The sequence below is a fragment of the Carassius auratus genome, chromosome 20 (assembly GCF_003368295.1).
Source record: "Carassius auratus strain Wakin chromosome 20, ASM336829v1, whole genome shotgun sequence".
Classification (NCBI taxonomy): domain Eukaryota; kingdom Metazoa; phylum Chordata; class Actinopteri; order Cypriniformes; family Cyprinidae; genus Carassius; species Carassius auratus.
Window position 1 is genome coordinate 5,235,699 of NC_039262.1, and position 14,472 is coordinate 5,250,170.

General features: G+C 34.7%; 2 protein-coding genes across 4 annotated transcripts; one reads left to right on the top strand and one right to left on the bottom strand.

The window, feature by feature from the left end:
- The first annotated feature begins 675 nt into the window (after window positions 1-675).
- Window positions 676-6,516, top strand: LOC113120653 (fasciculation and elongation protein zeta-2-like). Of its 2 annotated transcripts, XM_026290608.1 has the most exons (9): window positions 676-950; window positions 1,670-1,778; window positions 1,873-1,989; window positions 2,082-2,223; window positions 3,445-3,710; window positions 4,453-4,528; window positions 5,245-5,310; window positions 5,414-5,432; window positions 5,991-6,516. In XM_026290608.1, exons 1-8 carry the CDS (start codon window positions 724-726, stop codon window positions 5,422-5,424), a joined length of 1,014 nt encoding a protein of 337 aa, XP_026146393.1. In that variant the 5' UTR covers window positions 676-723; the 3' UTR covers window positions 5,425-5,432; window positions 5,991-6,516. The 2 variants fall into 2 exon arrangements, with proteins under 2 accessions (XP_026146393.1, XP_026146392.1); XM_026290607.1 differs by lacking the exon at window positions 5,414-5,432 and having other exon boundaries at window positions 677-950.
- A 1,517-nt stretch (window positions 6,517-8,033) lies between these two features.
- Window positions 8,034-11,002, bottom strand: LOC113120654 (usherin). 2 transcript variants are annotated; one of them, XM_026290610.1, is made up of 4 exons: window positions 10,323-11,002; window positions 9,368-9,439; window positions 8,357-8,533; window positions 8,034-8,275 (listed from the first exon to the last, which is right to left on the bottom strand). In XM_026290610.1, exons 1-4 carry the CDS (start codon window positions 10,482-10,484, stop codon window positions 8,189-8,191), a joined length of 498 nt encoding a protein of 165 aa, XP_026146395.1. In that variant the 5' UTR covers window positions 10,485-11,002; the 3' UTR covers window positions 8,034-8,188. The 2 variants fall into 2 exon arrangements, with proteins under 2 accessions (XP_026146395.1, XP_026146394.1); XM_026290609.1 differs by having other exon boundaries at window positions 8,034-8,533.
- Window positions 11,003-14,472: the final 3,470 nt, after the last annotated feature.

Here is a 14,472-nt window from a genome sequence, read left to right on the forward strand (position 1 = left end):
TGAAAATGATCTCCTTATAGAAAGTACTTCAAAAAGTGGAATCATGAAATAATAATAGATGCAGATGGTACTGTAAAATTACCATCATGGACAATGATTTTTACTAGAATCTAGACTACAAGGAATATTGCTTTTATAATATCATTATATATATATATATATATATATATATATATATATATATATAAAAAGTGTAGTTCATTTTATTTATTTATTGTTGATTACATTTCTAGGTTGGTCTGTTCCATTATTTTTATTATTTGATTTTTTTTAATTAAAATAATATGTAAACTCAGATATAATTACAACATAACAATAAAGTAAGAAAAATAAACATAAATAAAATAAATATAGTAAGAAAAATAAACATTTTTTTTAAATGAAAGCATACATAAAAACCATAATTACAGTAAAACCGTAAAAATAAAATAAATCGTTTTTTTTTCTGTAATAATTTAATACAGAACATGGATGTCAGACCACTAAATAAATAAACCATTCATTCATAAACCAGAGATAAACAGCGAAAAAGAAAACGTGCAAAATCACATAGGCTACATAAAATCCTCTCATACATAAGCAAACAAATAAATAACATTTTTATGAAAAAAGCAAACAAATAAGTTTTAAAAGCGGCTTTGATTACAAGTGTTTGCGTGGCAGCGTTGCCCCACCCCACTCTTGTACGTGCGCGTACACTGTGTTCCGTCGTCCGCCGCAGTCATGGCGGCCCCGGTGGCTCTGCTTGATGAAGACTGGGAGGATTTTAACGAATTCAAAGCGGCTGATTCGCACAGCAGCTGGACCCCGGGACCGGAGAACTCACCGCAGACCCAAAGCGTCGCATCCTTCGACGAGACGCTGAGCGCGAGCTTCCCGTACTCCAGCAGCGCGTGCACGAGCGTCTCTGTGAGCGCAGTGAGTGAATGCGAGCTGCTGCGCGATGACGAGTGAGTGACAAAAACATACTCAAAATATTACAACAACGCGAAATATGTCATATAATATTTCATATGTTTTACATAGTAAATATGGTTTTATAAATATACTTGCTCCAGTTTTAATTGCTTAAAGTAAATAACGCGAGGTTGTGGTAGAATTATTAGTGGTAAGGTTTCATATCTTGGCAGTGATTCTTTATTTACACAACAATCAAGTACCATAGTTTACCATGGTATTCTTTGAAATACATTGGAGTACCATTTTTGTTAGGGCATTTTGAAAAGGTCCTATTAATTTCACAAAAAATATTAAACTACGGGGCTTGTACCATAAAACTAAAGATTAGTATCATCTTACTATGCCATATTACTAAGAGATACAATTGTGTCAGCTGATATTTATATTTTACATAAATTGTCTGCTTTGCTGTTTGCTAAATCTTAGTGTATTACATTAAAAGTTATCAGAATTTAAAATCAGTTTCTGGGCATAGACATATCAGCAACTCCATCAATTGCATATCAGAAGCATGACATCAAATATGTTTGCAAACTTTTTTTTATTATTATTTTATTTTATTTTTTAGATAAAGTTACAATAAAATGGAACAGACTTTTATTTCACATCAGGCTTTATTACAGGATAAAGAGTATGAAGCAAAAACTTGTACACTACATATGAACCTCATGAAATCTTGTATATGCTGTCTTTCTCCTTTATTTTGCAGGATATGGAACACTTTGACGGAGAACTATGGCAATGTGATGCCAGTGGACTGGAAAACCTCTCATACACGTTCACTACACCTGCCCACACTGAACCTCCAGCCTCCAGAGGTGAGATCCGTCTGTCCATCCAGTCATCCATGCATCTCTATCAGTCAGTGCAGACACACTGTATGTGTGTGTGTGTGTGTGTGTGTGTTTTCAGAGGGTGGAGGTCAATGATCTTGACGTGTCTGATGATGAGGAGCTCAGAGATCAGATGGACATGCACACCATCATCATCGCATGTGTGAACGAGGAGCCGCTGTTCACTGCAGAACAGGTACAGTTTCACTGAGGGCCAGTCTTTGATGCAATAATAATTTTCATTATGATACTTGCATTACCTTTTCCCTGACAATGTGTGTTAATCAGGTCATAGAGGAGATTGAAGAAATCATGCAACAGTCTCCGGATGATGAGGATCACGAGAGTCCGTCTCACTTTGACCTCTCCTTGATGTCACAAGAGTTACACACACTCACACACTCCGCATCCAGCAGCAGCTATGAGGAGCGTAAGTACTGCGTGTGTGTATTCACAGCTTTTGTCAGCTTTTGCCATTTGACCTAAAATATTTACTTGAAGTAGTCTTTAAATTAATATTTAAAAAAAAAAAAAATTTTGTCTTGGTTTTCTGATATGGGTCAATGGTCATGTGGCATGCAGGTAAATAAATAAAATATTTAATCTTTTTGTAGTTTTATTTCCATAAAAAAAAATGATTTTACATGATTTGTTATATTTGTTATACATTTATATATATATATATATATATATATATATATATATATATATATATATATATATATATATATATATATTTATTCTTTTGTGTGTTTCATCAACTCAGAATCCCCTGCAAGTTCTTTTATGATCTCCCACTATGGGAACCCTTGCCTTAGATAATTAGATACTGATTAATATATAAATATTAATTTTGGATTTTATCCAAGTCGATACAAAAATATAATGTAATGGTTGCCAGTCTTTCTAACTGATCAAACATCAAAACAATAGAAATCTAGAAAACCTCTCACTGCTCTTAATATGTTTCAGTTCTTTATTCCTGACCGTTTTCTTAAATAATTGTATAAAATGGTTATTTATATGATCCTGTTAATATTTGTCCCAAATGGCTGCAGAGGGTTTGTGGATTGATCAAAAGTATTTAATTGATTTTAAAATGGTTCTTTTTATATTATATCATATTACATTTATTTAAATGAAGAGGCTGCACAATTAATTAATATCTTAAATAAAATTGTGATATAAAATGTATATAATTATACTTTTAGATGTATAGTTTTCCTATGAGGTTAAATGTCATACTGCAGTTCATATCGCAGTCACAATATATGACAAACAATTATTGCAATATTTTTGGCCAAGTCATGCAGCCCCATATGGAGGAAACTTAAAAACATCAGAGAAAAGTTATTAACATAACTTCTCAGAATGTTCAAGTAAATATTTTATGTCTGAGAGGGTCAGCTGATTAAAAAAAAGTTTGGAAACCCCTGCATTAGGATATTATTCTGGTGTATTTTGTGAAAATGGTAACTGTTTAAGTGCCTTTGAGGGCTGTTATGTTGGAAGTTCACACGTATCTCTATATCTCAGACAGAACTGGAGTGTCGAAATGAGCGTGTTGTGAAATAACGGTGCTGTAGAAATGGAAATAAGCTTGTGTTTGAATGACTTCAGACTTTGATCTTTTGGCTGGTCTCGGTCTCAGGCTTGCGTGGCCTGTGCGTGTCTGAGCTGCTGGAGCGTCTGGAGGAAGTGGAGACGCAGATCCGGGGTTTCTCCGAGGAGCTGATCGATCAGCTGGCGGTGAGGGAGGAGCTGGACTTTGAGAAGGAGGTGAAGAACACGTTCATCTCGGCACTCATCGACGTGCAGAACCGACAGAAAGAACATCGAGAGCTGCTGAAGAAAAGGAGGAAGATAAAGAGCACAGGCGCCGAACAGAGATCCAACCGCTCGCATGTGCCAGGAACCGTAAGGATGCTAATTACTCATTAGCACGCCCACACACAAAAAAAATCCACACCCGCAGAATTCTCCATAGATTCCTTTAGAACTGGAATATTTTCAAAGATCTACACAAACCCTCGTCTCTTCATCTATCCAATAATTTGGATTTACCCCCATGTCGTTCCAAACCTGTTAAAGCTTTGTTCATCCAGAAGCCTTGTGACTGTCCCATAGATTGCTAAGTGAGTTTCACTGTCAAGGTCCAGAAAAGTATGAAAGACATCGTCAGAGTAATCTGTCTGTCATCAGTGGTTCAATCGTAACGTTATGTAGCAACGAGCAGCTTACTGTTTGTAAGTGAAGAAAACTAAAATAATGACTTGTTGTAGAGAGACACAGAGGAGACTGTTGACAAAGGAATTGTTAAATAAAGTTGTTTTCTTTCACACTTTTCTGGACTTTGACAGTGTAAGTCACTTGGCAGTCTATGGGACAGTCACAAGCCTCCCGGTTTTCATCCGAAATAATAATCCAAAATAATGTTTTCCGAAGATGGACAAAGCTCTTACAGGTTTGGAACGACATGGGGGTAAGGTGATTTGTGACAAAATTTTCATTTTGGGGTGAAGTATCCCTTCAAACGCATCTGTTCAATAAGAATTATGATTTTTTTTTTGTACATAAGTTTTGTAATTTTAAACAAATTGGTCAATCTATAAAAGTGGACTTTGTGTTTAAGTTTCGATCACCTTTATCTGTTTTTCAGTATCTGACGACGGTGATCCCGTACGACAGGAGCAGCGGAGCGCCGTCTGTAGAAGACCTGCAGATCCTGACCAAGAGTGAGTTTATAAACTCTCTTTATTACATTCCTTCAGTCATCTGATAACAATTGTACTTTAATTGTAATTTAATTTGGTCAGCCACTTGTATGAACTTCAGATACTGCAACTTCACACAAACTTTCAAACTGTAACTTGGAACAGTATAAATGATTGTGTCATTATATTAATTAATAATTAACACATTTGATTTTGAATTATTTAAATATACAATTAAAATATACCGTTCAAAAGTTGGTTCAGTAGATTTTTTTTGTTTTTGAAAAGAAAGCAATACTTTTGGCAATACTTTTCAGCAAAGATGCATTAAATTGAGTTTTTATTTCAAATCAGTGCTATTCTTTTAAACTTTCTATTCATCAAAGAATTTTTACAAAATCAGCATAACATTTTTCATAATAATCGATAATAATCAGAAATGTTTGTTGCATCACAGTAATACATTTTATTTTAAAACCGTTATTTTAAATGATTTTAACATAGAAAATTGATATATTAAATAATATTTCACAATAGTACTGTTTTAAAGAATATAGATAAAAATAAAAAAAACTTTTGAGTGGTAGTACATATTTGAATTCTATAAATGACTTTATTGTTATTATTATTATTTTAGTTTAATAATGTTACTGCTTCTTAAATCTGGAAGTGAACACTTCTGAGGCTGTGGGTGTGCTGTGTTGTTCATGTCTAACTGTGTCTGTGTTTCTCTGTAGTTCTTCATGCCATGCGTGAGGACAGTGACACAGTTCCTGCTCTTCTCACCGACTACATCCTCAAAGGTATCAGACGCCCGAATCACTCGTCAGTCTGCATCACTGTCAGTCTGAGCCTCATTGATCTCCTGTGTGTTTTATTTCTGCTCTCGCTGCATTTGACCTCTAGCACTGGTGTGAGAGAACAGGTGTGTTGCTTTAATATATCGCTCATAATAATGACTACAGTCTAAAGTGACCAAAAAAAATATATTTCAAAAGAAGACATCCCCAAAGGATATAATTTTGTATTTTAGCCATAGAGAAGTAAACCCACCTAGACACACAAGTGTGTGTAAAATAGATTTTTGTCATCTGTGTGTGTGTGTGTGTGTGTGTGTGTGTAGTATTTGTTGTCTTCTCTGTTATGTGTGTTAGTGAACATTTGTCTCATAAAGTAATAATGTACAGCAAAACACAACAATATAAACTAGCATTTATTTGATCATACAGTAAAATCAGTAATATTATTACAATTTAAAACTATTGTAGAATACTGTAAAGTGTGATTTATTCCTTTGATGCCAAACTGAATTTTCAGCATCATTGCTCCATTCATCAGTGTCATATGATCCTCCAGAAATCATTCTGATATACTGATTTGGCTTTACTGTCACTATTAAACAATTAAATGCATCCTTGCTGACCCCAAATGTGTCATATATTTGAGGCTTTTACTGATCTATCATTCCTGTCTGTTGTTTCAGTGTTGTGTCCCACGTAGAGATTCTGGAGCAGCTAATATCATCGGACATCTGATGGTCTTCATCTCTCCAGATGGTGTTCTCGTCTAATCCTGCACAGAACTGCCCCAGCAGTGGCATTTATTCCTCTGTCTGAATGTGTTTTGTTTTGTGTCGATGTTGTGTGTGTGGGAGCTTGAGTGCAGTATTTAGGTTATTTCCTAATGCAGTTCACATTTCACTTACTGTCAGATTCTGCAGCTGTCATAAATCATGCACTTTTGCATCATATTCAGTTTGTTTCGGCGTAGATCTAGATGCTAGATTTCCCTCTTCCGATCTTTCCATCAGATGAAATGCAATTTTAGGAAGTTTTAAACTGCTGAGGGCTGGAAATCATAAGATGATTTAAAAGCAATCTCTTCAGCAAAGACAGGTACAAATATTTGTGTAGGAAACGTTTATGTAGCTGCAAAATCGAAACGTTTATCATATCGGAAGGAAATAGTTCAGTCATGCTGAACATATTTAGTGGTTTTTTTTTTTTTTTTTTAAACACAACATTTATTTCATTGTCAGTTACTCTGGTTTTGTTGTGTTCGACCAGCTTTCTAACCTTTCTCTATAACAGTATTAATATTGAACGGCACAAGTATTTGCAACCAGTTGGAGTGAAATCTGTGCGATCTCAGCAGTAAACACGTCTGGCTGTCCTCACTAAGGTCCTGTAAGAAGATTAAACGATTGTCTCTGGTTTATTAGTTTTTTTCGAAACCGATGGAAGGTGATATTTTTGTATGTGTGGCTATAAGGTAAGATGAATGTCGCTTTTTGATGGAGAGATTGAGATTTTGTTGAGTCTTGTAGCTGCACCACCACCTTAAAGCGGTAGATCACCCAAAAATGAGAATTTGATATAAATCTTCTCACCCACAGGTCATCTAAAATGTAGATGAGTTTTTCTACATCACAACAGCTTTGGAGAAATTTTGCATGATATCACTTGCTCACTAGTGGATCCTCTGCAGTGAATGGGTGCCGTCAGAATGAGAGTCCAAACAGCTGATAAAAACATCACAATAATCCACACCACTCCAGTCCATCATTTAATATCTTAAGTGATGATAATTGATTTGTTTCCTACAAAGATGCAGATTTTCACTTCACAAAATGTGTGGATTACTTGTGAGGTTTTTATCAGCTGTTTGGACTCTCATTCTGACGGCACCCATTCACTGCAGAGCATCCATTGGTGAGCAAGTGATAGAGATGCACTGAGGTTGAGTACATTTTCAGCTAATTTTTATTTTAGGATGAACTAGCTTTTAAAGGATTATTTCACTTGAAAAACCTGTATGATTTTATTTCTTCTGTGCATAAAAGGTCCATAAGGATTATGTGCTATATTTCAAATCCATCTGCTCAGTCACTTTTTATCATTTGTTTTTATTCCACAAAAGAAAGTCATAAAGGTTTGGAACATGGGTGAATTATTCCTTTAGACTGAAGCATCTCGCATATCTCTAAATCAGTCTGTTCTGTGGGCTGAAACTTCGCAAATGCTCTGATTAAAGGTTAAAAATAGTTTTCATGTTTGTAAAGCGTTCAGAAAGTAAAAGTGGCTGCATGCACTTTCAACTGGTCTCAAAGGGAATGGTTTTGTAGGACACAACGTTAGTGTCAAGTGTTGGACTACAGCTCTTGTTGGTGTCGTTGGCCCGTCGTGGCCTGATTCTGAGAAACATTAGCAGTGCACAGTAAATCAGGGTACACCTACTATAATAACTAGAGGTTATATATTTATACAAGCAATAATGAAATGTTGCCTTTTTGAATGCATGAAATTTTGTACATTGAAACTGACCTTATTTTTAATGCAGCATTAATGGTCCTTTTGAATTAGTATTTTATAAGCAATGCATTGTATGTAGCAGGGCAGTTTTCAAATAAAAGCATCTGTTCATCAAGCCTGCTGTGCATTTGTGTCTTTGAGTAAAACCTTTTTACTGTTGTCTGTAAGTGCCAGTCATGATCTTAAGTTTTCTAAGCTAATGGAAAACAATGCTTGTTTGCCATCTTACAGAATTATTCATTTCAAGTCAATGAACTTTTATTTTTTGTGTGCTGTATAGTCCGGTTTCCTCCTGGGAGTCCCTGAGCGGTTCTGAATTCACCAAAACAGCTCAGTTCTGAGAGGATGTTTGGAGAAAGTGCTGATGTGGTCAAAAGTTGGTGTCGGTGAACATGGTGTGTTCCTTCCTGACTGTGCTGAAACCTTTGATGGTGTCCACAAACTCCTCCCCTTCAAACTGACAAACATATGACAGGTTATCAAAATCATATTTCAGGGAAAAAAGCATTTGTCCAGCAGAAGTACATGATGTTCTCACCAGGCCGCTGTCGAGGCGTCTGAAGTGCGGCTCCCATGCTTCCTCATCTTTCTGGTCGATGAGTTGGCTGACGCTGCGCTGTAAAGGGTTTTGTGTGTCCAAACCTGAGACGGTCACCAAACCCCCCTCACCCTCAGCAGAACGATGCTCCTCCATCACTTTACTCTCAATCACCTCCTGAACAACACGAGAAGAGCCTTCAGCAATTCTTCAAACGACTGTTAGAGCAATACCTTCTGACAGATCTCGTGAATTAAAGCTTTGCATTTATAACTATATTAATATTTCAAAATGGAAATAAAATTCAAGATTAAATTAGCTTAAGTTTTACATTTCTGTTCATTTAGATCTGGTATTTATTTTATAAATATGCTTAATGCATGGTTATATCTTAAAGTAATCATTAAAACTAAATCCATAAAAATTTTTCCCATAATAATTAATAATAATAGTTTATTAAATTATTTCATTGTTCCTTTTCAAAGTGGAGTTTCAAATGTATCGTTTCATGCTATAGTACACATTTTTATAACAATTATTTTTAATTGAAAACGCAGACATTTTAGATGTACATTAATTTTGATCTATATTTATTTGATAAATGTTTGTTTAAAGCAGAGCTACTGTTAAATAAAACAAAATCTGTTTAAAAAATGTTCAATTGCCTGAAATAAACATTGACTGAAATAAAATGTAATTTTATTTGAGTTAGTAAGGCAACAATTAAAACTAAAGTTTAGAAAAACTAGAAATATTATGGGAACAAATTATAAAAACAACAAAATTATATATATATATATATATATATATATATATATATATATATATATATATATATATATATATATATATATATATATATAAATATATATATATATATATATATATTGGGGGGTACATTAAAATTGCCCTTCCTCTTTTCATTTTACTGTATATGCAGAGAGAGCTTATATTTGTGGTGGTTATTTTTCTCCACTAGGCGCCGCTACGGCATGTAAATAAGTGTCTGACCTCCGCGTGCACCATGAAGGCCTTCAGTGTGACGCTGTTAGGAGATCCCACCGTTTCTGGAACCGTGTCGAACTGTGAGGAACAAACCTATCAGTGTTATTTCACAGACAAACACCTTACCCTTCTTCTGCAAATCACACGTTTGTCAAATTGATGATTCGTCTGTTTCTGTTAGTCCCACCCACATTATGTTTATGACCTAAGGACACTTCCGGGTTGCATTATGCATTGAAAACAAACGGGAGCAGGTAGCCTATGGATTTATGCCTTCAATTTGAATGGAAATCTTAAAAACGTATTTATACAATGCATTTATTATTAAGTCTTCCTGATTCCTCTTTTTCTTCTTTAAAATTTTTCTTTCTAAAATAGCCCACTGCTTCTATACAGTCAGAAAGGCTTCTGTTTTTTTTCTGGACCTTCACACAGAGGTCACATGACATGCAGGACATTAATGGTCACATGACATGCAGGTAAACAAATAAAATATTTAGTATAAATGTTTTTATTCATTTTAAAATTGTTTTATCTTAACATTTTTACGATTTAAATGAAATTCATGAAACCCCCTGCAGTTCCTTCACAAACCCAGTTTGGTAAACCTTGATGTAATATAGCCTATAGGTTATACTGTATTATACTTTATTACTGTGAATATCACATGTGTTCATAATAATGAAATTAACTGTGAAATATTACAGTTGCATGCTGTGAAATCCTGGAAAAATTTGACAGTGTAGTATTTAATGCACTTCATGTTGTTGATGATAAAAATATATTTTACACGTTGTATTTTTTTATTTCAATATGGTATAAGATTGTCCTGTTTTAAATCAATGTAATAGTAGGTCAAAAGTAATCTAAAAGTAGTTCTGAATCTTTCCGCTTCCTACTCCGCACACTGTCCACATGGCTGTTAAAGCTAAAGTGTAATATAGGGATGTTCTGGCCTCACCAGGTAGGAGTTGCTGGGTGAGCAGACGGACAGTGGGCTGCGGCGCTGGAGAGGCACTGATACGAGGGGCGGCCGTTCTCGGGTAAAGGGCGTTGTATTGAGAGCCTTCTGTAACACTATAACCAGAATGAGAGCCAGCAGCAATAGCAGGACTCCAGCCATCAACACAATGAACCACAGCTCACGCCCCTCGCACCTGCGCCCAAAGCAGCAGGAGGCTCCACACCTGAGATCACAGACAGAACAGAGAGCACTGCTTTAGATCTGATACAAAACACAGTATACTTCCATTATGAGCCGAGCGCTTAGTGCATGAGTACATCTGAACGATCTGCCTTTTGACACATGCACACTATAAATGTTCAATCTTGTTCAGTGTCTGCGCTGTTTCTTTCCAGAAGTTGTGAGAAAAACGTTTACTTATAGCCAGGAATGAGAGTGATCTGCTGAACAACACACAAAATACAGTTTCATCTACTAGTGAGAACATCAGTATCTTCTTTAAGGCCAGAGTTTCTGAGTTCCTGTCGGTGAGAAAACACACCAAATCACACAAGTGATTAAAAGTGTATGCAGTGCTCCATTCAGAGCTGATAAGAGACTCTCTAGTTTCACTGAGGATCCGTCCTGATCTTCCACAGCAGTAATCACACAGCCAGAGATCTCCTTAATGAGACGCGTTTGCCCTCTATCTCTCTGCCAGATGAGGATGTTAGATTGTTGTTCACAATCATGCGTATTAGCATTTTTATGAAACCAATTGTTATCAAATAAATAAAATGATAACTGTCAATTTTTATTAGTTATAAAATCAGAATTCTGAGAAATAAGATAGAACGTAGCAATTATTTAAATGTTTATTTCCTAGCAGAAACCAGGTTGGATCTGATGGACTGATGTTTTCATCTCTTTATTTTAGTCCTAATGACACACAGCACGTGTGCAAAATGTTTTATTCATTGATGCAAACAGATACACACATAAATCATTTGATAAAGCTGCACACATCTCATCTGTGTCCAAACCCAGAGGTCAAATGAACAGCATGTCATAAAACACGATTAATGATAAGAGTAACGTGTTTTACTCACTGGTGCCTGTGTCCGTGGTTCCTCTCATAGGGGTTCAGGGACCCCAGAAGTGTGTGCTCCTTTAAACATCAACTGTGAAATAATGGTCATTGCTGACCTTAAACATTTTACAGCTGCGTGTTCAGAAAACACTTCTTCACTGAAGCTGTTTGGTCTGTGCAGTTGCTTCAAGGTGTGTGTGTGTGTGTGTGTGTGTGTGTGTGTTGGGTGTCTCTGCAGCTGTAATTGTACTCCAGATCTCTGGTAACAGGAGGTGACAGAGAGATCAGTTACCGCAGTGAAACAGTGTCAGATATGACCCAGTGAACGCAAACTCTTTTCTTACCTGCTATACACTTTCTGTCTCATTCACACTTTTCATCCTCAGATGGGATTTCTAAACACTAAAGAAACAGTTTTACCCTGTAACCTTACGTTTTGAGATATTATATATATATATATATATATATATATATATATATATATATATATATATATATATATATATATATACACACACACACACACACACACACACATTTTAAGACAAAGTAAAAAGAAACATTGCAAATCAGAAACATTGAAGTGTTTGACAAGAAAACAGCAACTTGTTAGATTTATATTAAACAGGGTTATTGTTAGAATAACTGAATTGTTATAATTGAAATAATAACAAATAAAATATAATAAAATACAAAAAAGCAAATTGCCAAGGCCACATTTTTTTTGTTTAAAGTACTAAAATACCAAGCCTATAAATAAACTAAAACTTAATAAAAACAAACAATACACAAAATGAACAAATTAATAAAAAAGTAAAAGACAAAAAGTTACTAAAACTTCAGCCAAAATAAAAAAAATAAAAAAATAAAAATTATTTGTAATTTATATTTATATATATATATATATATATATATATATATATATATATATATATATATATTACTGACATCTTTTATATATAAATGCGAATCCATTAATTCTCGGCTCAGCGTTCATGTTTCACTCGACCGTGTTTGAGACACCGAGGCTTTATTAGTGAATTAATGCACTCTGGGATAAAATCATCTGCAGATGTAATTAATCACAGACTGACTCACTTAAAGCCTGACAGAAACAGAAAGCAGCACTATGATGAGCTCCTCTCTTCTGTTTGCAAAATCAGCCAGCAGTGTTCGGCTTTAAGAATCGGGGTTATCGATTTAGGAGTAAAAAATACATGCATAAATGATTTTAAACACTGCACTATTACATGAAAATAAGACCCACTTTAGTGTAGCTCGCTGAACTTTATTATCCTGAGTGTATATATATATATATATATATATATATATAGACTGTTACACACACACATATGAAGTCCATGTGTAATTTATAGGCCAAAACTTTAGCAAGCAACAATAAAGTAGGTCTTAATTAAATATAATACGCCTAATTTATGCGTGTAGATATCCGCTGAATTTATAATTTATGAATATATATATATATATATATATATGGTAAAACCAAAAATTATTCAGACACCATATTCTAGTTTTCATATTTTTTAAACTAGTGGGTGCAGGACACTACAGTTTATGTAAGTGAGGATAGCAAAATAAAGTAAACTATGACATACCCAAAATTTCTTCAGTGCACTACCAGTAAAATTGATAAATTTGGGACCAAAAATGATTCAGACACTTTGACCTGACCATGTTTTGCTTAAGTGTTTTTCTTTGATCGCTAATGTGACCTTTTGACACCACAGACTGAACCAAACGGAGCACTGCTTGGTAACTGGCTGACCTACATTGGTATGATCTGTGTACTTACATTTAACAGCTGACAGCTTTTCAACCAAATTCATGTTATCTGACATAATTCAGATGAATGTGTTCTGACACAGGTTAACTCTAAATTCTTGTTGTATTTTATTACCATTTTCTAAACTATAGCGAATAAACTGATAATGTGAAAAATGTTTTAAGTTTATATATGTGTGTGTGTGTGTGTAGGCCTGTATAAACTTAAAAAAAACTAAAATTTTATGCAATTCATGCAAAAAACTACTTTACATACCGGTATATATATATATATATATATATATATATATATATATATATATATATATATATATATATATATATATATATATATAAACTTCAGCCAAGATTATTTTACAAGTGTCCATCTCAGTCTATTATAATTGCATTGTTAGTGTCATATTAGTGTAAACACTTGATATAATGTAATATTTGATATTATCAGCCATGTCTAAAATGCAACACTTAGTTTTACATTTAACAAGGGTGCCTTTTTGTCCAAACATGGTCCCAGGCCTGAAACAGACATGCACTCATAGTCTTCAGAAAATATCCTAACGACAAAAAGATAGCGATAGTTTCAGAAATTCAAAGCAAGATCGGTCCTGCAAGCCACACACACACATTCTGTTCTTCCAGCGTAAGCGACTTTCATCCGAGCCTCATTAATGACTGGTGTGGCGTCTCTCAGTGAGGAGACACTTATGTGATGATAGTTTCTGACGGCCTGTGAAATGATGAAGGTGGAGGATCTGACAGCCTGCTGATTTATCTGCATCGATTAGCTTGATTATTCATAGACGTAAAGCTACAACAGCCATTACATTGATCTCTCTTTCTCAGAGAAAAAAAAATCTTCTGCAGAAATACACTGAGAGAGGAACTTACAGTTAACAACCCAGAATACCCTGGTAACCACCGAAAATACTCTTATTAAGACCATGGCGCATAGCCAAAACACACCGGACCCATGATATCTAACATATAGCAATTATTTATTTTAATTAATTTTACGGTACATGAATATTTACTCATCTCTGTGTTTGAAGTCAAATATGCTTGTGTATGTTTATTTATATTTGTCATGCAGTACTTGATTTCAGAAGAAAACAATCAGACTTCCATAATCCTCAAAATAAATAATTTGACATTTTGTGTTTGAACACAAACGAACGTGATGAAGCTGAATAATCAGTTTGATTTCTGTGAAGTTAACCCTGTTTGAAGGGTTTTAATTCCTGCTGGAAAAACATCTCAAGTCTTCAAATCACAGAT

Bases quoted from the DNA above. Each gene is read 5' to 3' on its own strand.
- LOC113120653 (XM_026290607.1), top strand. From the start codon at position 724: ATGGCGGCCCCGGTGGCTCTGCTTGATGAAGACTGGGAGGATTTTAAC. The intron at 951-1,669 runs GTGAGTGACAAA...TTTATTTTGCAG, and splicing joins GAGCTGCTGCGCGATGACGA to GATATGGAACACTTTGACGG. The intron at 1,779-1,872 runs GTGAGATCCGTC...GTGTGTTTTCAG, and splicing joins TGAACCTCCAGCCTCCAGAG to AGGGTGGAGGTCAATGATCT.
- LOC113120654 (XM_026290609.1), bottom strand. From the start codon at position 10,484: ATGGCTGGAGTCCTGCTATTGCTGCTGGCTCTCATTCTGGTTATAGTG. The intron at 9,440-10,322 runs GTGAGGCCAGAA...TGTTCCTCACAG, and splicing joins CACCCAGCAACTCCTACCTG to TTCGACACGGTTCCAGAAAC. The intron at 8,534-9,367 runs GTCAGACACTTA...CGTGTTGTTCAG, and splicing joins CCTTCATGGTGCACGCGGAG to GAGGTGATTGAGAGTAAAGT.